This window comes from Oryzias latipes, chromosome 21, assembly GCF_002234675.1.
Source record: "Oryzias latipes chromosome 21, ASM223467v1".
NCBI classification, from domain to species: domain Eukaryota; kingdom Metazoa; phylum Chordata; class Actinopteri; order Beloniformes; family Adrianichthyidae; genus Oryzias; species Oryzias latipes.
Window position 1 is genome coordinate 5791854 of NC_019879.2, and position 21033 is coordinate 5812886.

Here is a 21033-nt window from a genome sequence, read left to right on the forward strand (position 1 = left end):
GTGCAGCAGAGGCACTGAGAGCGTGCTCCCGACTAGAGACAGTGACAGGCGTGGTGGGAGAGAAGGAGAGAACAGTCTGAAAGAAAGAAGGAAAGTCTGAACACAGGACTAGCAGAAAACGTAAATTATCAGCAAAGATGAACGTTTTAATGAGTTTATTATAGTTCCAATCATGCACCATATGCAAAACTTTCAAAAAAACAAACAAAAAAAAAAGTGCGGTGATGCGGTGATGAGGTCATCGTCACAGCCCTACTGGCGGGCCACATAAAATGACATGGCGGGCCACATTTCGCCCGCGGGCCTTGAGTTTGATACATGTGGTGTAAGCGGTTCCACCAGTACCTGTATAGGAGACATGTAGTTGTTGAGTCAAACCACAGGCCCTTGGAATAAATAATGCGCAAACCACTTGTTGCCGCACCATATCGACTCCAGCGCATGATATTGCAGCTTCAAAGGTACGATATTGACATCCAACACAAGCCAGGAAAACACATCCCCGTCGCCGACACGCTGTCCAGGAAACCAATCGAGTGTGACAGCCAGACATTGTGTGAAGGAATGGATTTCCAAATTCACAGCGTGATCAGCAATGCCCCTGTGAGTGAGAGAAAATTGCATAAATAAGAGGAGCCACATGCACAGGATGAGCAACTGTCAAGGTTGAAACAGATAATCCAATCAAGTTGGCCAGAGTCACGCAAAAGGTGCCCACCCACTGTTGCTGAATACTGGAACCACAGACATAAGATATCTGAGGCACATGGCATCTTGCTAAAGGGCGAAAAGACAATCATCCCCTCACTTGCTCAGGGTGTTGTCACGCATACATACCGGACACATGGGGATTGAAAAATCCAAGCAGAGAGTGAGAGATGTTCTGTTCTGGCCCGGGATGGGCAAACAAATAGAAAAACTGGTTGGATCTTACAGCATCTGTCTAGAGAGGCGTCACTCACACCAGAGAGAACCAATGATATCCCATTGTATTCCTGAGCAACCTTGGCAGACAATAGCCACAGACCTGTTCACGTGGAACAGCCATGACTACATAGTAGCCGTTAAGTGGAGAAAATCGTCAGTCTTACATCAGCCGCAGTGATTACAAAGTTAAAAGCCATGTTTGCCAGGTTTGGTGTGCCACAGACTGTCGTCAGTGATAACGGACCCTGTTACAGCTCACAGGAGTTCAAAAGCTTTGCACATTCATGGGACTTTGAACACATCACGAGCAGCCCACAGAGCAACGGTCTTGCTGAAAAGGCAGTGCAGACTGCCAAAGCCTTCATGGATACTGATGAGTCGTTGCTTACGTTCTGTTTTACCACTACGGAGAAGCAGCTGCAGCCGGTTCCTTCGCCTCACTGCACAGTCCAGAACAGACAACAATTGTGTCAAAGCCGGCAGAAGCAATACTACGACAGAAGTGCCAGAGCACTGCCTGCTCTGTCCCAAGGATCTACAATTTGATTCCAACTTCCATCCGGGACATGGAAACCTGCAACTGTCATCGGACCAGCATCCAACAGGCATAAAGTGAATTCATTTTGTTTTATCATTGAGTTCTCTCATACCTGGTGGATTTGAGTCAGAAAAACAGCCATGGTGTACTTACTAAATATATCAGTCATGACCAGAACATTCTCAATGCCATTAGTGGTCGGCTCCAGCACTGAACAGTCCATAGCCAAAATCTCATTGGAGGCCAGCAAACAAACCTCTGTAAACAGGCTACCTCTGCTACCTTACCTGTAAGTCTCAGTTTCAATTGCATAGCACTGCTTTATCAATGTATCCATACTGTTTACAGTCATAATCATTCCAATGCTTCTAATTATATATCCTCAGATGTCAGGGTTCCCAAATGGGATTGGGTGCATTGATGGAACACAAATTCCTAGTAAAGCCCCTTCCGTCAATGAAGGAGACTATGTTAATAGGGAGTCAATGCACAGCATAAATTTGCAGGTAACAATATATTACAGTTATTTGTTTTTATCAAACTTTATTTCATACTGATTCCTGTTCCCCACTATCCAGGTAATATGAGATGCCACCCACCTCATCACAAACATTGAAGCCAAATGGCCAAGCTCTGTTCATGATGCCAGAATTTTTAGGGAGTCATCATTGTGCCTCAAATTTCACCTGGGCATAATTTAAGAGTGACTTCTCTTCACAGCTTCCTAACTCATGGTGTGGAATTAACACTTCCCATGATTCTTAGTGGCCATGGGCGGGGCTATGGCTCGGATCCCCTCAACATCGTTTACAAAATGGCTGAAGCCCTGTTTACACTGCAGCTATTAGCTACTACAGCTATTAGTGGATTGATGGATTTTTAGATAGTGTTTAAAGACTGCATTAATAAAAAGAAATCAAACCTAACTCAGATGTGATTCTGCTGCATTTTTTAATGCATTGTGCTTAAGCCGTCTCTTCGCTTGCATGTGTGTAAGAAGGATGATCCCCAGTAATATCCAGTAAGAGGCAGTTCTCTGGACGGAAATCTCTTGTTAATCCCAGAGGTTAGAGAAGATTTTCCAGACTGGTTCCAGCTGATAGAAAGGTAAGAGACACTCAAGTAACCACTGGTTACAACTGAGGTATGTGTGTGAATGGGACTGTGACTGTAAAGTGCTTTGGGTCTTCGAGGAAGGTAGAAAAGTGCCATACAAATAAACGCCATTTACCAATAGCATCTCTGAATGCACAATGCGTCCAACCTTGAGGCAGATGGGATCCAGCAGCAGAAGACAACATCGGGTGCCACAACTGAGGTTTGCACAGCATAGAGGACTGGAAAAAAGATTGCCTGATCTGATAAGTCTGTATTTCTGCTGCAACATTCTGATGGTAGGGTCAGAATTTGGCATAAACAAGATGAATCCATCCTGCCTTGTATCAACGGTTCAGGCTGGTGGTGGTGTAATGGTATGGGGGATAATTTCTTGACACACTTTAGGCCCCTTAGTACCAATTGAGCATGGTTCCAACACCACTGCCTACTTCAGTAGTGTTGCTGACCATGTCCATCCCTTCATGATGACAGTGTACCATCTCCCAATAGCTACTTCCAGCAGGATAAGGCACCATGCCATGAAGCTGGAATCATCACAGACTGGTTTCTTGAACATGACAATGAGTTCACTGGACTAAACAGATTACTGCGTTTGATCTACTGCCCTCTGGGAGTTACTACAGATGCAGAAAAAATAAAACAAATTTTAAAAACATTTAAAAACAGTTTTTTTCCAAAAGCTATAACTATGTTAAACTCCCGGCTCTCCAGATAAAACTGACAAATACCTTTGTACGTAAATTTGTTTATTTAGGATTTCATCTTTTCTAACTTCAATATTTACCTACCTCCCTGCTGTCAAATGGTTTATGCACATAGCAAACATGCCTATATTTTGCGCATATCATTTTACACATAACAAACATTTTTATTTTATTTTGTACATGTTTTTTACATTACAGACATGTTTATAATTGTGTTCATTCTCATCTTTTTTACTTTGATATGTCGACTGTTTCAATGTCATTGTACATGAGGTCAGTGACAATAAATGCATATTTTCTCTTAAATGGCCAGTCTTAAATGGACTGGCCACCTGTCCAGAATGTCCCCTGTCTTCAGAGCTCTAGCAGCCCCTTGGCCCCGAAAGGGACAAAACAGGTTTAGAAAATGAATGAATGAGTGACAAGCATGATCAAATCAGAAACTTCTAAGTCCAAACTGTCCATGAAGTAGAGAAAAGCAGTAAAAAAAAAAACAAGTGGCTATTATAAAAAATATTTGATTGACATAACTATGAACATCGGACCAGAAGACCTTTGTGTGTTTACAGCTATAAAAGATCTGTTCTAATGTTTTTGATGAGCAAAAGTTACACAGTTCAGATTGAAACTTGAATTGTTTTTTCAAAGAAATCTTCTACAGACAAAATTTTAGTGTGTTTCTTTCCTTTTGGGTGCAAGTGTGAATTTCATGACTGAAGAAAATGATTTATTTATCAAGGTGCATTCTAGCTCATGTCTCAGTGGGGTAAGGCCCCAACTGGATCTCCAGGCACGGCAAAAGAACTGTTTCCTGGGTGGGCCTCATGCTCTCGGTGCCCCTGAGCCCTCCACCTATCCAGTGCTGTGGTTCATTGTGGTGGTCCTTCCAGCCCTGGTCTAAGTGGCTGACATTGGGTTGCTTGGGAGGCAGATTCCTTTGACCTGCTCTCCCCTGCAGGTGTCTGGGCAACACAATCTCACCCCAACTTGTCATATGTGTACACATGGGCAGGGACCCCCCTCCGTGTCACATGTTAATGCTCTGGGGGAGCCCAACTTTCGATGTGCTGAAAATAAGATCCCAAAACACTGTGGATTAATTTAAGTTTTTAACCAAAAATTAATTGGATTTTAATTTCTGTTTCATATTCCAAAAAAGTGGACCATTTTAACTAAAAGTAACACATCGAGCACTGCTCTCTGACAATATCAGGAAAAAGAAAAATACTTTTCTTCTTTTTATTCTTATTATTCAGGCAGCACGTCAAAATCTGTGAAACTTTACTGAAGTAATTTAATCGGGGCAGGCAGCACGTCAAAAAACAACGAGTTGAGCTCACCCCAAGCTATATGTGATGCAGAGGGGGCTCCCTACCATGTGTCCGTATTGGACGAGTAGAGGTGAGAATGTGTTTGTCTTTGTGTCTGAAGATTCATAACTACCTATTGTAGCAGTAAAATCTGGTCATCAGCTCTTATTTGTTTGCTCAGCGTCTGCACTTAGATGTTAGACGGAAAAAAAAGTAAAAGCGGAACTTAGAAGAAGTTATTTCTTTGAAACCCCACTTTCACACATTCACCTCTCCCAAGCTTCCTGTCACAATGCAACTACTGTCACATGACATTGACTTCCCATCGCTTTAATAATAACCTTAGACAGAAAAAGCTGTTCAGTATACAAGTCAGTCTGTTAAACGCTTCACACGTTCTTAGATTTTACATCCTTATAATGGAAGACATTTATGAAAATTTTGAACCTGAAGATCCTGTCTGCCAATTTTCTGACTCAAATCCACCAGGTAAGAGAGAACTCAATGATGAAACAAAATGAATTCACTTTATGTTTGTCTATTGTGGTTTCAGTTATAATTTTCCTCCTATAGCTTCCATCAAGTCCAACAGGAGATGCTATCTCGGTGTTATTACTTTCATGGTGATGCTGAGTGTTCTTCTTCTGGCTGGACTCATCATTGTCTGCCTCCTCTGTGAGTATTTAACTTGCAACAGACCAAATGTGACAATAGTTTTTTTTTAAATTTTACAATCATGTCAGAAATGTAATTTTTTTAACCTTTATTAAATTGTGGCATGTAAGACTGCATGATAATGTAGAGCACATATGTCAAACTAAAGGCCCGGGGGCCAAACGTGGCCCTCCATGTCATTTTATGTGGCCCCCGAGAGCATGAAAATTTTTGATTTCTTAAAATGAAAAATAAAAATTGGTGTGTATTTATATATATATATATAGGGGGAATCTGCCTTGAAATATCAGATTGGGCAACTATACATTAGGACTTAAACACTGTCCATATAATCTAACCTGACAGAATCAAATTTAAAAGGATTTATGATAGAGTAACAAGCAAACATATGTTTTCTATGCAACTGTAATTGTCACTTTCAAAAGTTATAATAAATAAATAAATTAGTTGTTTAACATTAAGGAGTAGTTACATGTATGTTTCATTACATTTAGTTACATGTATAAGTTATATCCGGCCCTTTGAGGACAGCTGCTATACTGATGTGGCCCTCGGTGGAAATGAGTTTGACACCCCTGATGTAGAGGTTTGCACTTTCATTTCAAATGGTTAAGGTCCAGCTGGTGCTTTCTGTGTGGAGTTTGCATGATCTCCATGTGTGTGTGGGGGTTTTCTCCTGGTTCTCCAGCTTCCTCTAACGGCCCTAAAACATGCTTCATAGCTGAATTGGTGACTCTGATTTTCTATTAGGTGTGAATATGTGTGAGCCTGTAATGGACTACGAAAATGGGTGTAACTCGCGCTCCTCCTAAAGCAGCAGCGATACGCTCCAGCAACCCTCACAAGCAGGAATGGAAAACAGATGAATGGAAGTTATTATGTAGAAAACCTGAAACAGTCATCCTGCAGTGTTGTATGGGTCTGTTTATGTGATGTTTATTAGTTTCCAAGTGGATTCTTTAATTTTTTTTTTTTTAACTTGTTTCATTGTCTTCCTTTAAATTATTGTCAATATAACACAACAGGGACCTGTGGAAGGAACAACATCTTTAAAGTTTAAAAATAAATTTGAACAGTTAAATAATGTTTTTAAAAAAAAGCATAATTAGGATGAGGAGGGATTCACAAGTTTAATTTTGAGGAACTAGTCAATCTGGACAGTCAAGCAACAAGGTCAAAGAATTCTGTTGTTTTAGGTGGTCATAAAAACTAAGACATTTTTATCTGATCATGTAAATGAGTCTTCCTCATACAACAGAGATAGTCGTGGTGTAACACAGGGCTCTGTGCTTGGTCCAATCCGCTTTTGTATTTACATGTCTCTATTATAAATAATAATAATAATACATTTTATTTTTTAGGCGCCTTTCAATGAACCCATGGTCAACGTACATAAAAGTGAAAACAGAATAAAAGCAATAGAATGCACAATAAATATAAATATAAAATAGGCTACGAAATAGGAAGTTATGGAGGGAAATAGTTAGGTTGGAAAATGTGAGTTTTCAGTTTTTTGGTGAATTGTGAGACAGAGCCAATGTTTGTGAGGTCCGGAGGTAGTCAGTGTGGCGACATGAACAAGATCTGAAAGATTTGATGGAGCAAGTATTTTGTATGTAATTCGGTGTGTGATTGATAGCCAATGTAGCTGCTGCAGAACAGGTGTAATGTGTTGGATGGAAGTTGTTTGAGAGATTATGTAATATTGTTAGGCAGCACAGTGTAAAACACACTTTTTTTCACTATTTGGCACTTTTACATCTTCATTTATACACCGATCAGACTCATTCAGGTCAAAATTTCCTTCGGATCGAGATAGCTGGTTTTTGCCGACGTTGATCGGATCGTGGTGCATGTAAACAATTTATGATGGGTCACTACTGATCTGGCTTTTACGTCATGCGTACACGGTGTGGCGCTCCAGAGAAGCTTTGGAGCGCGAACAGGACTGGCCAGCTGGTCTGCACAACTGAAACATGTCTCTGAGCAGAGCAGCCGGACTCGTAGCTTCATGTTTGCGGGCAAGGGAGGATGCTCTGCTGCAGAGGTGGCTTCGGACCGCAATCCGTCTGGCTGCTCTCCATCAGTGAGCTGCCAAGCAGAGGAGCGGCTGTGGAACAGCGTGTGAACTGGCAGAAACTGCTTTTGAATGCAGAAATGCAGAAATGCGAAGTCCTGAGAAACCCGTAAAAACAATCATATGAACTTGTGTTACCAGTCGTGTCCAGACAAAATAAAGACTGATGTTTTTCCTACATATTTATGTGCAGCAATGCACATGGCGGCATTGACCACATGGATTTTAAGTACATCCAAGGCTAAATGTTGTTGACACGTATTAGCCTAATCCTAACCCTTCTTCCGGGTCCATTCGTCCAAGAAAAAAGCACTGGCCACATATATTAAAAATGATGAGCAATCTATGCCAGTGTTTTTCAACCAGTGTGCCGTGGCACACTAGTGTGCCGTGGGAGATGGTCAAAGTGCTGTGGGAAATTACCCATTCACTGATCTAAAAATATTTATCATCTCCAGGATATCAACTCTTTGCTAATCCAAACAGGCCCTGATACAACACTGAGTAGTTAGGAATATAAAAGATCGTAAAAGACTTTTTTCTTTGTGTTTATTTGATTCCAATAAATACACGTTGATAAGAATGAGGGTACCAGGATTTAGCTGCAGCTATAAAGGTTTTCTGAAAAGTCCCGCCCCTTTAACTGTCTCCACCAATCATTTTTGGAGGCTTAATCACACGACATTCGTCTGACCATTCAGAAGTGGTTAAAGTCTTCACTTCCGTGTTCCGATTCTGCTAATAAAGTCGCTCAGTTCCAACCAAAATACCAGATAAAGCTCGTCTTTGGCAGTGTAGCTTTCCACAGAATCCAGTATCAGACAGTGAAACAAGTGAACAAAGCAATGAAGCTCATAAAAGCAAGTCTGTCTCCTTTATGTGGCTGTTTGCACTACATCTCTCATAATACATTAGGTTAAAGTGACAGCGTTGAAGCGCACCAGTTTTTCCTGTTAAATGTCTTCAAACCACAACAAACACACATCAAACAGTTTTTAAATCTTCTAACTTAACTTTTAATACATCTTTAAAAAAACAGCTGCAACTTCCAGCTTTTCTGCCACAATTACCACAAAAAAACATGAGAGATTGCGGAGGAGCTGTAGATCAATACAGACTCAATACAGAGTTTCTCCTTTTTTTAAACCTTTTTGGATGCTGGTGTGCCGCTGGATTTTGTCAAGGTTAAAGTGTGCCGTGGCTCAAAAGAGGTTGAAAAACACTGATCTATGCCACAGCTTTGTTTGTTTACAACGGAACTCGCTATTTCCTCTTCTATGGCCGTTTTCTGTATTTTAGAGCATTCTGCACGTGTCAAAAGGAGTTATTCTGATCAAAAGTGGAGAGTATATAAGCTTTCCGTCTTGTTTTTTTTGTCATTTTTGACAAAAAAACAAACATGTTTCCTGTTTTATTTTGAAAGGAACTGTTATGTCATGGTTTGAGTTTTACTTCCCTAGTCCCAATCTCTCCTGATCATGTTCACCTGTGTCTTGTCAGTTCTGTCAGTCTTGTCTCTGCCTTCCTCTTGTGCTGGTCCATTAACGTCTCTTCCCTGACTCCCGTCTGGCATGTGTTCATGCTATGCCCACAGTGAGTTTTAGTTTTGTTTCCCTGCTCTGCAGCGCTTTTTGTTACATTAATAAACCCCTTTGCCCTGGAACCGTGTGCCTCCTGTCTCTGCATTTTGGGTCCTTCATGCTCACCACCCCTCCCTACCTTGACAGCAGGTTCATTAAAACAATTTTTGATGCGCTACACATTGCTTCTCACACTGTTTTCCAGACAATTTATATGTCATCAACAGACCTTCTTAGTCGTCCCCTCCTCAGTAACTGCCTTGCAGCATGCCTACACCATACCAAAGTATGAAGTTAAAATTGTTGTACCTAACATTGATACAAATGTTCCAAACTGGTGAGCGAAATATACATTTGAAAAAGTGAACTATCCAAACATGGACTGCAAAACCTAGGATGTCCATTATTCTTTCTGTTTTTCTTAGCCCCACCCTTTTCCTTTCTGGCCAATGACTGTAGAGATCTTTAGTCATGTGATTCTGTTTAGAAGCTTTGGTTCGAAGAATAGTCAAGTTGACGGCATTCTGTATACAGACTAGGTTCAAATTGGACGGAGTCTAGACCAACAGACTTTTCAAGTCTGAACACACCCTTACATCAGCTTGTTGGGTAATAATTTCAATCTTGTCTCTGCACCTTTAAACTAATAGTCTGTTAGCTAACTGCACTTGATTCACCATCCATTCTGTGATTAAGTCACTGATAAAGATTTTTTTGGCCTGGATTCATTTCAGATGGTGATTCAGTAAGAAATTTGTCAGAAATCTTTGACAGCAAAGAAAATTTGACTGAGCAACTGAATGATGTTATTGAGACGATGAATTCCAGCCTCATTGAAACAACCAAGAAGCTGATGGACTGTAAACAGAGTAAGTATGAAAATCCTGTAGTAAAAATCTACTTTGTGAAGATACATTGTTCTCCTGAGGGACATCAATGTCCACGTGGGCAACAACAGTGGCACCTGGAGGGACGTGGTTTCTGTCCTGGTCATGATCATGTGGACCAACTGTACACCCTCTTTAGGGCGCTGGAGGGTTCGTGGGAGTTCGCTCATCCAGTCCATGTATTTTGTGGAATTGGAAAAGGCACTTGACTGCGTCCCCCATGGTGTCCTGTGGAGGTTGTTCTGGGAGTATGGGGTCCAGGGAGCCTGACGGGCTGACCACAGGACTTCCTCTCTGCTCTTTGCAGATGATGTTGTCCTGTTGGCTTCATCAAGCCAGGATGTCAAAACCATGGATCACTTCAGCTATAATAAAATCCTTGAAGACCAAGCATAAGTTATATAAAAAATATCTGACTTGTCCTACTCCCTACAATCACTTAGAATTCAAAAAATATAGAAACAGGTTAAACCATATCATAAGAGGAGCAAAGGTTCACTTTTACAATACAAAGTTAGCCCAGCATAAAAACAATGTTGCCTGCCTCTGGAAAACTATCAACACAATACTGAATAAAAACACTACTAAAAATCAGCTATCCAATGAATTTCAGGTTTATGATCATTTTTTTTCAGACCTTCACCAAATTGCTGCAAAATTTAACTCAATGTTTTCTGAGATTCAATATAGGACATAGGCATTCATCTCAGCCTTTGTTTTGTCAGGCCAGTGTCCTGAGTATCTATCAAGTAAACCAACTTTAAACTGGTCAGTTTGACCACTGAGCGTCAAGTATAGGATGGAGAGGATGCTAGGGATTATCCATGATGAATACAAGTTTATTCAAAGTCCTTCTCTCCATCACAGCTTGGAACGTGTGTGTGTGTGTGTATGGGGAGGGGGTGCCAAATGCTCCTTGTGCTTTAGCATAAAGCAGATCAAGGGAATTATTTTCACAAGTGGGGCAGGCAACATACTGTGTAAATTCAGAAAGAGTCCCATCCAGAGTTTGTTAATGTGATTTGTGAACGACCCTGAGAGTATTTCAGGCAGGCAACTCAAGCAATGCGTTTACCTGGTTAGTCCTCCCTGCGGATGGTTCAGTCTAATCAAGTCACCTGTTCAGCGTCCTACTTAAGTTCCAGGTGTGCGGTCCAATCCCTCTTCTTCCATTTCCCCGAGCTCTGCGTTCATCACCAGTTCTTCATGCCCACTGTTCTCCTTCTCACTTTCTCAGTGTCATATGTCTTCCCTCCGTTCTTCGGATTTGATGGTCCAACTTCTTCTGATGTGGGAGCGTCCATCTGCCCCTCCGTTTTTCTTTTTTTGTATAATCCTATGGACTCCCCTTCGTTTTGCATCTTCTTGATGATTTCTCTCTGATTGATTCTCGTCCTTTACCCCCAGTCATTGCATCTCAAACATTGGATGTTTGAAAAAGGGGGTTTTGTCGCTGTTGGGCCACCTGAATTTTGCCATGTGCATTATTCCCCACAGTCATCCATTCACCTTGCTTTCTCGTTCTAGGTATTTCAGTCCCGGATCTCCGTGTTCCTTGTTCTGAATGTTTCTGTTTTGCGTTTCTGGTCTCTCCTTCTCGATGCTTGGAGTGGTGTTTCGTCATGATGATGGCTGTTTCGAGTCTTCGGTCTCCCTCCACCTGTTTTCTGAGATCGGGCCCTCCATTGGCTTTAGGGGGAATTTTATGAAGACTGGTTTATGAATCTCCCCCGTGAACCGCCACCTTAATGTGGTGGGGGAGTGTGAGAGCTCGAGTGATCCCAGGAGCTAAGCTGTCGGGGGCTTAAGCCCCTGGTAGGGTCTCCCATGGCAGACAGGTCCTGGGTGACGAGCCAGACAAAGAGCTGTTCAGAACCCCTGATGAAAGGAAACAGCAAAGAAACCGATTAGGTCGGCCGGATTGGCATCACCGGGGCCCCACTCTGGAGCCAGGCCCAGAGTTGTGGCTCGCAGGCGAGCTCCTGGTGACCGGGGCCCATGGGAAGAGCCCCGGTCGGGCACAGCCCAAAGGAGCGACTTGGGACCACTCTCCCATGGGCCCACCACCCGTAGGAGACCTCAAAAGGGGCCAGTGCATTGTGGTTTGGGTGGCAGTCAAGGGCGGATGCCTCGGCGACCCAAACCCCGGTCTTGGAACGTCACCTCTCTGGGAGGGAAGGAGCCTGAGCTGGTTCGAGAGGTTGAGAGATATCGTCTAGATATAGTCGGGCTCACCTCCACACATGGCTTGGGCTCTGAAACTCAGTCCTTAGAGAGGGGTTGGACTCTCTACCACTCTGGAGTTGCTCAAGGTGAGAGGCGGCGGGCTGGTGTGGGCTTACTCCTGAGCCCCCAGCTCAGCCGCCAAGTGTTGGAGTTCACCCCGGTGGGTCATGTCCCTCCGCCTCCGGGTGGGGGACATGTCTCTACCTGTTGTTTCAGCTTATGGGCCGAACAGCATATTGGAGTACCAGGCCTTCTTGGTGTCCCTCGAAGGGGTACTGGAAAGTGCTCCAACAGGGGACTCCATTGTCCTCCTGGGGGACTTCAATGGCCACGTGGGCAATGACGGTGGCACCTGGAGGGGCGTGATTGATAGGAATACTCCCCTTGATCTGAACCCGAGTGGTGTTTTGTTATTGGACTTCTGTGCTCGTCATAGTTTTTCCATAACGAACACCATGTTCGAGCACAAGGGTGTCCATCAATACACTTAGCATTAGGACACCCTAGGCAGGAGGTGCATGATAGACTTTGTAGTTGTTTCAGGCGACCTTCGGCCTTGTGTCTTGGACACTCAGGTGAAGAGAGGGGCGGAGCTGTCCACCGATCACTACCTGGTGGTGAGTTGGATTCGCTGGCAGAAGAAAAGGAGGCCGGAAAGACTTGGAAGACCCAAACGTACTGTGAGGGTCTGCTGGGAACGTCTGGCTGAGCCCTCCGTTAGGGATGTCTTTAACTCCCACCTCCGGGAGAACTTCAAGCATGTACAGAGGGAGGTTGGGGACATTGAGTCCGAGTGGACCATGTTTTCCACCTCCATTGTCTCCGCTGCTGCTCGGAGCTGTGGTCGCAAGGTCTCTGGTGCCTGTCGCGGCAGTAACCCCAGAACCCGGTGGTGGATACCGGAAGGAAGGGATGCCGTCAAGCTGAAGAAAGAGTCTTACCAGGCCTGGCTGGCTTGTGGGACTCCAGAGGCAGCTAACAGGTATCGGCAGTCTAAGCGAGCTGCGACCCGGGCTGTTGCGGAGGCAAAAACTCGGGCCAGGGAGGAGTTCGGTGAGGCCATGGAGAAGGACTATCGGTTGGCCTTGAAGAAATCCTGGCAAACCATCCGAAGAATCGGGAGGGGAAAGCAGTTCTCAACAGGCACCATGTCAGTGCAGGTGGGGGGCTGTTGACTTCGACTGGGGACATTGTTGGGCGGTGGAAGGAATACTTCGAGGATCTCCTCAATCCCACTGACACGCCTTCTTTTGAAGTAGCAGAGAATGAGGACTTTGGGGGCGGGGCTGTCTATTACCCGGGCTGAAGTCACTGAGGTAGTCGACGAGCTCCTCGGTGGCAAGGCCCCGGAAGTGGATGAAGTTCGCCCTGAGTACCTCAAGTCTCTGGATGCTCTGGGAGTGTCTTGACTGACACGTCTCTGCAGCGTCGCGTGGCAGTCGGGAAGTGTACCACTGGACTGGCAGACAGGGGTGGTGGTTCCCCTCTTTAAGAAGGGGGACCAGAGGGTATGTTCCAACTACAGGGGAATTACATTCCTCAGACTCCCTGGGAAAGTCTATGCCAGGGTACTGGAGAGGAGAGTCCGTCCGATAGTTGAACCTCGGATTCAGGAAAAACAGTACGGTTTCCGTCCTGGTCGTGGAACAGTGGACCAGCTCTATACCCTATCTAGGGTGCTGGAGGGATTGTGGGAGTTCGCTTACCCAGTCCATATGTGTTTTGTGGATTTGGAGAAGGCGTTCGACCGCGTCCCCCGTGGTATCCTGTGGAGGGTCCCCTGGGAGTATGGGGTCCGGGGAGCCTTACTGAGGGCTGTCCGGTCTCTGTATGACCGGAGTAGGAGCTTGGTTCGCATAGCCGGCAGTAAGTCAGACCTGTTCCCGGTCCACGTTGGACTCCGGCAGGGCTGCCCTTTATCACCAGTTCTGTTCATAGTTTTTATGGACAGAATTTCTATGCGTAGCCCGGGGCTGGAGGGGATCTGGTTTGGGGACCACAGGGTTTCCTCTCTGCTTTTTGCAGATGATGTTGTCCTGTTGGCTTCATCGAGCCGGGAACTCCAGCGTGCATTGGGGCGGTTTGCAGCTGAGTTTGAAGCGGCCGGAATTAGGGGGAGCTCCGCCAAATCAGAGGCCATGGTTCTTGACCGGAGAAAGGTAGTCTGCCCTCCCCCGGTGGGTGGAGTCTCCCTGCCCCAGGTGGAGGAGTTTAAATATCTGGGGGTCTTGTTCACGAGTGAGGGAAGACCAGAGCGTGAGATCGACAGACGGAGCGGAGCGGTGTCCGTAGTTATGCGGTCGCTGTATCGGTTTGTCGTGGTAAAGAGAGAGCTGAGCCGAAAGCAAAGGACTCAATTTACAGGTCAAGCTTCCTTCCAATACTCACCTAGGGTCATGAGCTATAGGTCATGACCGAAAGAACGAGTTCCCGATTACAAGCGGCTGAAATGAGCTTCCTCCGTAGGGTGGCGGGGCGCTCCCTTAGAGATAGGGTGAGAAGCTCGGCAATCTGCGGGGAGCTCGGAGTAGAACCGCTTCTCCACCACATCGAAAGGAGCCAGTTGAGGTGGCTCGGGCATCTAGTCCGGATGCCTCCTGGAAGCCTCCCTGGAGAGGTGTTTCGGGCATGTCCCACTGGGCGGAGGCCCCGGGGAAGACCCAGGACACGCTGGAGAGACTAAATCTTTCGGCTGGCCTGGGAACGCCTTGGGGTCCCCCCAGAGGAGCTGGAGGTTAGTGGCTGGGGCGAGGGAAGTCTGGGCATCTCTGCTCAGTCTGATCCCCCCGCGACCCGGTTCCGGATAAGCGGAGGAAGATGGATGGATAGATGAATGGTTGGTTTATGAATGTCTGGCCGCCAGAAATTTAGGATGTTGAACCCAAGAGCTCTAATGGTCTACTAAAAGATCATGGTGTTCTGAGAAAATACAGCCATGAAGATTATTAACAAAGGTTGTTTCAAGACGTGCAATGATAAATAGTCTAATGTTTCATTGGTTGACATGTTTTAGTGTTTAAATAACCTTATACTACAAGCAAATTTTATCCCTGGCCGTAGAAAAAATATAACTGACGCTGTCCAGCTTCAGTTCCAAGAGTTAAATTTTGTGTCTGCAAGCAAATCTTCAGTCTGCCCTGCTTTCAAGCAGATGACACTCGACTAACAGCATCTCCATTTAAAGACTTGTTGTCATCCGTCTTTAAATGCATGAGGTTCAGCCCGGCAAAAATACTATTAAAACCTAAGATCCCTCATGGATCTCAAATTGTTCTTCCTTTGCCAGGATCCAGACACCCCTTTGCCAATTCAGTAGTCTGTGCTCTTGCCGTCCAATTATTTGAGAACTGCTGATATCAAGTACAGGGCATCAAATCCAGCCGTGCTGCAGTCCATTGCTACGTGGGATGTCAAACTTCCTTATCTACAAATCTCCTTGGATACCCTTCCATTGGCCTGCTCGGCAACGGCCTTCTAAACGTGTGTCCCTGCAGAAATGACAAAAGGTTTCTCTTTTACCAGTGGTGCATATAAAAATGTTGGTGTTAAGATTACGTATAGGTTCCATGTTTCACTATGTCGATTCTCTGTTGGAATATGGGCTTCTGATGGCTTCTATGGTGCGATGAATACACAAATAGAACCTTCACTTTAAACTCAGTACTTGATTTCACTTTCTCAGATTTATCGTTCAAGAGCAACTTTATTCCCTTTATCTAAAGCATTCTAAAACTGATCAGTTCTGCTAAGATATCTATACATTCATTGCCAAGACTGATACTGCTTTTGTCTTTTATGCATCGCTTCATAAGCCTGCGACCCCTACTCCCTGGTCAGCACTTCAGTTTCTGGGTGATGGCGTAAAGCCTTTGACAAAGTTGGCTGGCTTCCAAGTTCCAGTCTCTACTCGTTCTGCAGATCGCGCCCCTGCACTACTTGAATTGGTGCCGCAACGATGACTGCACTCCACGTCCTCTGCACTCCTCTGCACTGAGAGTGATGGGGTGGTGGCCCTCCTCCGCGTTCCAAAGACACATCAGACTTAAATCAAGCAACATTTTAGCAGCACAAAGGAAAATACTCTCTTGGATTATGGATGTTTGAATACTATATTATGTCAGGTGGAAGTCTCGAATTTAGGATGTCACTTAGGCTCATATTATAGTATACCAGATGGAGCTCGAATTTGGATGGTACTTAAGCTCGTACCAATAGTGTGCCAGATGGAAGCGTCGGATTTATGGACGTTAAGCTCGTATCATAGTATGCCAGATAGAAGCGTCAGATTTATGGATGTTAAGCTTTGTGTCATCTTACAGGTCTTGGTTCGTGGCAGTTTCAATTTATAGTTCCCCTGCAGCGTCTTTGCGGACGTATTGACTCCACGTAGAATTTTACTGGTTCTTTTTCTCCTCTATCTAGATAGTATGTTCACTTGGTGGTGCTGTACTCGAACGGGAGTGGCCCTACGGTCAATGGTGCCGGGTCATTGATAGCAGTCATACCTGTAAGTCTGTTGAATATGGAATGCCTCCGAAACTCACTTCATCTGTTTTAAACACACATAATACTGATCTTAACATTCACATTCTCTTCAAACTCATGCTGATCTCCTTTTCGTTTTGGGGGGTAGATTAATACCCAAAGTTTTCTATGGAGATCTTTGCTTTATGTATCTGAACGGAGCCTTATGCCAAACTAAAAGAAAAATGGAATAAATCTTCTTTACTGCACAATTTGTCTGACTGAAATAAGTTAAAGTGAAGTCGTGGGGGTTAACTGCCATACATGTTTTCCTCTGTTCATGTTAGTCAAGAGAGGTTAATGTTTGTCTTTGTTTTCCTTTTTCTTTTAGTTCAGGTACAATGCTTTCTGGATTCGATGAGTTGTTGTTTTGGCCTTGGTTCACCCTGACATTTTTGCTTCACCTCATTAAGTTCATGTTTGTTATCATTTGTTTTGTGAATAAATTAGACACTTTATATAAGCCAGACTTTGGGTGCTTTTGTTATTGATTGTTTGGTTACCTGGAAACAGTTTTTTTATGTTTGTTCATCTGGATCCCCTTGACATAACAAGGCCCAACACTGTAAAGAAAAAACCTCTTAGCACATTGGGTTGCATTAAGTTTTAGGTGTAACTTTGGTAAAGTTGTCAAATACTTCCATATTAATTGTTACAACAGGCCAGGCTCTAATGTTGTTGTAACTGCTTCATACAAAAATGTCTGATAGGTGATAAAACCATTTCTTGATACCAAGCAGGAGGAACAGAAAGTGACTTTCTGTGAATTTCTGCAGAACTTTTGTACAAATTTAGATTCTGTAGATGAAAAAGAAATTACATCTGCCTGTTTTAAGTAATGTTGTGAATTGCTTAACGTTTCAAATGTACTCCAGGAATACACGAATGTCCTGCAAGATGGATTGGATTTGGTTCCTCTTGTTACTTCTTCTCTTTGGAGTCTAAGTCCTGGGATGAAGCAAGAAAGTCCTGCAAAGCCAATGAAGCTGATCTGGTGGTGATAAACACTGTAGAGGAAAAGGTGCTTGTTTGTTTGGTTTGTGTCTGTTTTGTGATTTTTTAAAGAAAATTAAAAAAATATATCTTAACAGCAGAGCTTAAACAACAAAATCAATAATACATTTTAAAGTGAGCACAACCTAAGTCAGTCCAAACAAAGGAGGAAGTAATAACTGCAGTCAGCCCCACATTGAGGAAATCGAAAACACAGTTAGTGAGGGAAAACAGAAATGTCAGGGAAAAAATGACAGAGCCTATCCTTACAGCATGAATCAAATGTAGGACTAAGAGGTTCTTCCTCAGGGGAAGAGGAAGAGGCAAAACTCCAAACATGGAATAAGACTCTCCACAGAACTAGTTCCACACAACAGGGTCCACTTTGATCTGATCTGAGCAGTCACTTAAATCTAAATCCTAAGAACAATCCCACAAACAAGACAACAGCAAGCAAGTTAGCATTGTACTGTTAATTGAAAATGAAGGAAGAGAATATCAAACACATTTGTTGTAGACTTATTGTTACTTTGACAAATTGGTCTTTCTTAGAAGGCTGATGACAGTACTGCCCACTGTAAGCCTGTGAGCCACAGGAATCTTTCAATAAAAAATTGATAAAGAGAAGCTTGTTTCTAAAGGATTAATTAGTTTGTTGGTATCATTTATATTGTGCTTATGGTTGCAACTTAAGATAATAATCGTTTATTAAATTTTCTTTTGTTTTTTTATGTTTTGATTATACATTTTGAGAGTCTCTTTTTTTTATAAAACATGTTGAAAGGCTGCTGAACAACATTATGAGTCAAAGCAAAAATACATTTATTTTTTTAACACAATTTTTTAAATTTTATTGCAGACTTTTCTTTTTGAATTCAGAGATAAACGTGTTTGGATTGGACTGACTGACAAAGTCCAGGAGGGGACCTGGATATGGGTAGATGGAAGTCCTCTGACTCTGCAGTGAGTGTTAAGTCTGGATCAGTGCTACTAAAACACAGAGTGGGCTGGGGGTTGGTTTAGCGTTTGCCATTTGATTACAATTGTTATTTATGCAGTGGGGTCAAAAAGTGCAAAATTAACACTCTCACACACACACACACATTTCTATTTATGTTTGCATGGAAAATATGATTGTTTACCTGAGAAAAAAATACTTGGATCCATGTTCATATACTGTCTAAATCGGATTCTTTTATTTTCTGACCTGACAGGTTCTGGGAATCAGGTATGCCTGATAGTTACAGGGACGAAGACTGTGTTGAAATTAGAAATACTCCTGGATCCTGGAATGATCAGTCATGTGAAGCTTCTCTGCAGTGGATCTGTGAAAAAAAAGCACCTTTATATGTTTGAAAATTACTAATTAATTAAGATGTATTTTGATCTTTTTTTTACCTTTCAGAAAAAATACCGGGTACTAGACCCTGCAAAAAAATTGATTCCTTTTCTAAGGTAAAAAAATACTTGCAGCTCAATTTGAAACTACTTTTAAAAATGATTCCTTACTACTACTACTTCCTTACTTTTTATTAAAAATGTAATCAGTTCTTTTTTCAATATCTACTTTGTATCTGAAGGTTAATTTTTTTTTTGTTTTGATATTTTATAGCCAATCAAATAAATTCTTTTATGCTTTTTTTGACTCCAGTTGAATGAGATTTCAACATCAGTTGGTTTCTTACGGAGTTTTGGCTTCTGCTTAATCTCACCTGTCATACAACACCTACTTTCATCTGTACATCATGGCTCATACTTTGTGAGTTTCATGTGGCGTCCCACAATCTTCTGTCTCTGCAAAGCATGTTGGAATTTTTTAAAGGAAATAACATAAAAATTGTTCATTATTCGCTTGTGTTTACTGTGCTTTATTATACAATTCAGGGCGTCACAGAAAAAAAAAAAAACCTTAATACTAAGGGATTGAAAACCTCGGGAACATTGAATTTGAGCTTTCCCAAACTGGGTAACAGATTTTGTCATTGTTTTTTATTTTATTTACAAAATCTGAATACAAGGTACTAATGTTCTCCAGAACTTCTTGGTGTCTGGAAATAGTTTTAACACCAATCAGGTATTTTCATATGCAGCAGCTGCAACAAAATAAGAGTCTTAGTTTGCTATATGTGTTAAACGCCACCTTTAGCATGTGGTCAATGTGTCCCCTTTTGGTGGCAATGGTCTTAAAAGGCCTGACAGATGATTATAACCCATTTTCAGTGCATGTGACTCAAACAAGAGAGAAATTACCTTTCACAGAGTTCAAAACTCAGCTGAGACTTTTTGAATGCACGCTGAGATACCAGAATAAAACCCAAAGTGATGAAGTCATGACAACAAAATATAAAGTCTCCAGACCAAAGCACAATGCCAAGGAAGAGAGGTATTTCAACAGAGAATTATTAATTTGTGAAAAAGTGGGACAAAAGGCAAGAGACTGCAGAAACAAAGACAAGAAAATCCATGGTAAAAACACGAAGGAGAACAAGACTGCATGTGGCAGGAACAAGGTGGCAACCATCTTAGAATCCTGTGAGATAAAATTAAACTTTATTCATTTGTTTGTATAGCACGTTTACAACTCAGTGTACTCAAAGTGCTTTACATAAAAACACAATCAAATTTTTAAAAAAAAGGAGAAGACAAACAAATATTTTGTTTAAAGCCTGCACAACCCCCCCCCCCCCCACACACACACACACACACACCATGATAAAAAAAGAGTGATATAATGATGCTTCAGAAATCTGGCTTTGCACTGAAGTGGGGAAACGATGTTTAGGGGATATGTCCACATCACTAACCCCACACTCAAGTTCACAGAATACACTACCACAGGACCCCCCCAGATCTAAGCAAAAGAGCCAAACTCGGGAGATCCCACTGCAGTGATCCGTTCACTGGGAAGGGTCAGTCACTGATGTGGAGGATCCCTCTTAGGAAAAGATACAACTAAAATGTAAAAGAAATGAAATGAAGAAGAGAAATAACCAAATAAGTACAAAAATAAACCTTAATAGACAGATATAAATGGTAAATGTGAATAAAGACATTGAAAAAATAAATATATAAATGTATATACATACACATATATCAAACGTAAAAAGAGAACATAAATGATTTAAATATCAAATAAATTCAACTAAAAGCTAGATTAAAACGGTAGGTCTTAATCCTTCCTTCAAAAACATGAACAGTCTCTGTGGCCCTGAGGCTCTCTGTGAGGCTGTTCCACAGGCAAGGTCCATAAAAACTAAATATGGCCTCGCCGTATGTTTTAGTTCTAACTTTTGGGATAACCAAAAGGCCTGTATCAGAGGACCTCAGGGTTTAAAATCTTATCACATACATATAAAGGACCAGGCCATAAAAAAGTTTATACCAATAAAAGAGAACTTTGAAATCAATCCTGAAGTGCACAGGGAGCCAAGGTAGCGATGTAAATCGATGTAATGTGTTCCTGTCCTCTGGTC

At 42.7% G+C, this 21033-nt stretch overlaps 1 protein-coding gene across 1 annotated transcript; it reads left to right on the plus strand.

The window, feature by feature from the left end:
- The first annotated feature begins 4959 nt into the window (after window positions 1-4959).
- Window positions 4960-19410, plus strand: LOC110017413 (C-type lectin domain family 17, member A-like). Its single transcript, XM_023951198.1, has 6 exons — window positions 4960-5087; window positions 5172-5273; window positions 9665-9799; window positions 17443-17588; window positions 18420-18523; window positions 18775-19410. Exons 1-6 carry the CDS (start codon window positions 5018-5020, stop codon window positions 18914-18916), a joined length of 699 nt encoding a protein of 232 aa, XP_023806966.1. The 5' UTR covers window positions 4960-5017; the 3' UTR covers window positions 18917-19410.
- Window positions 19411-21033: the final 1623 nt, after the last annotated feature.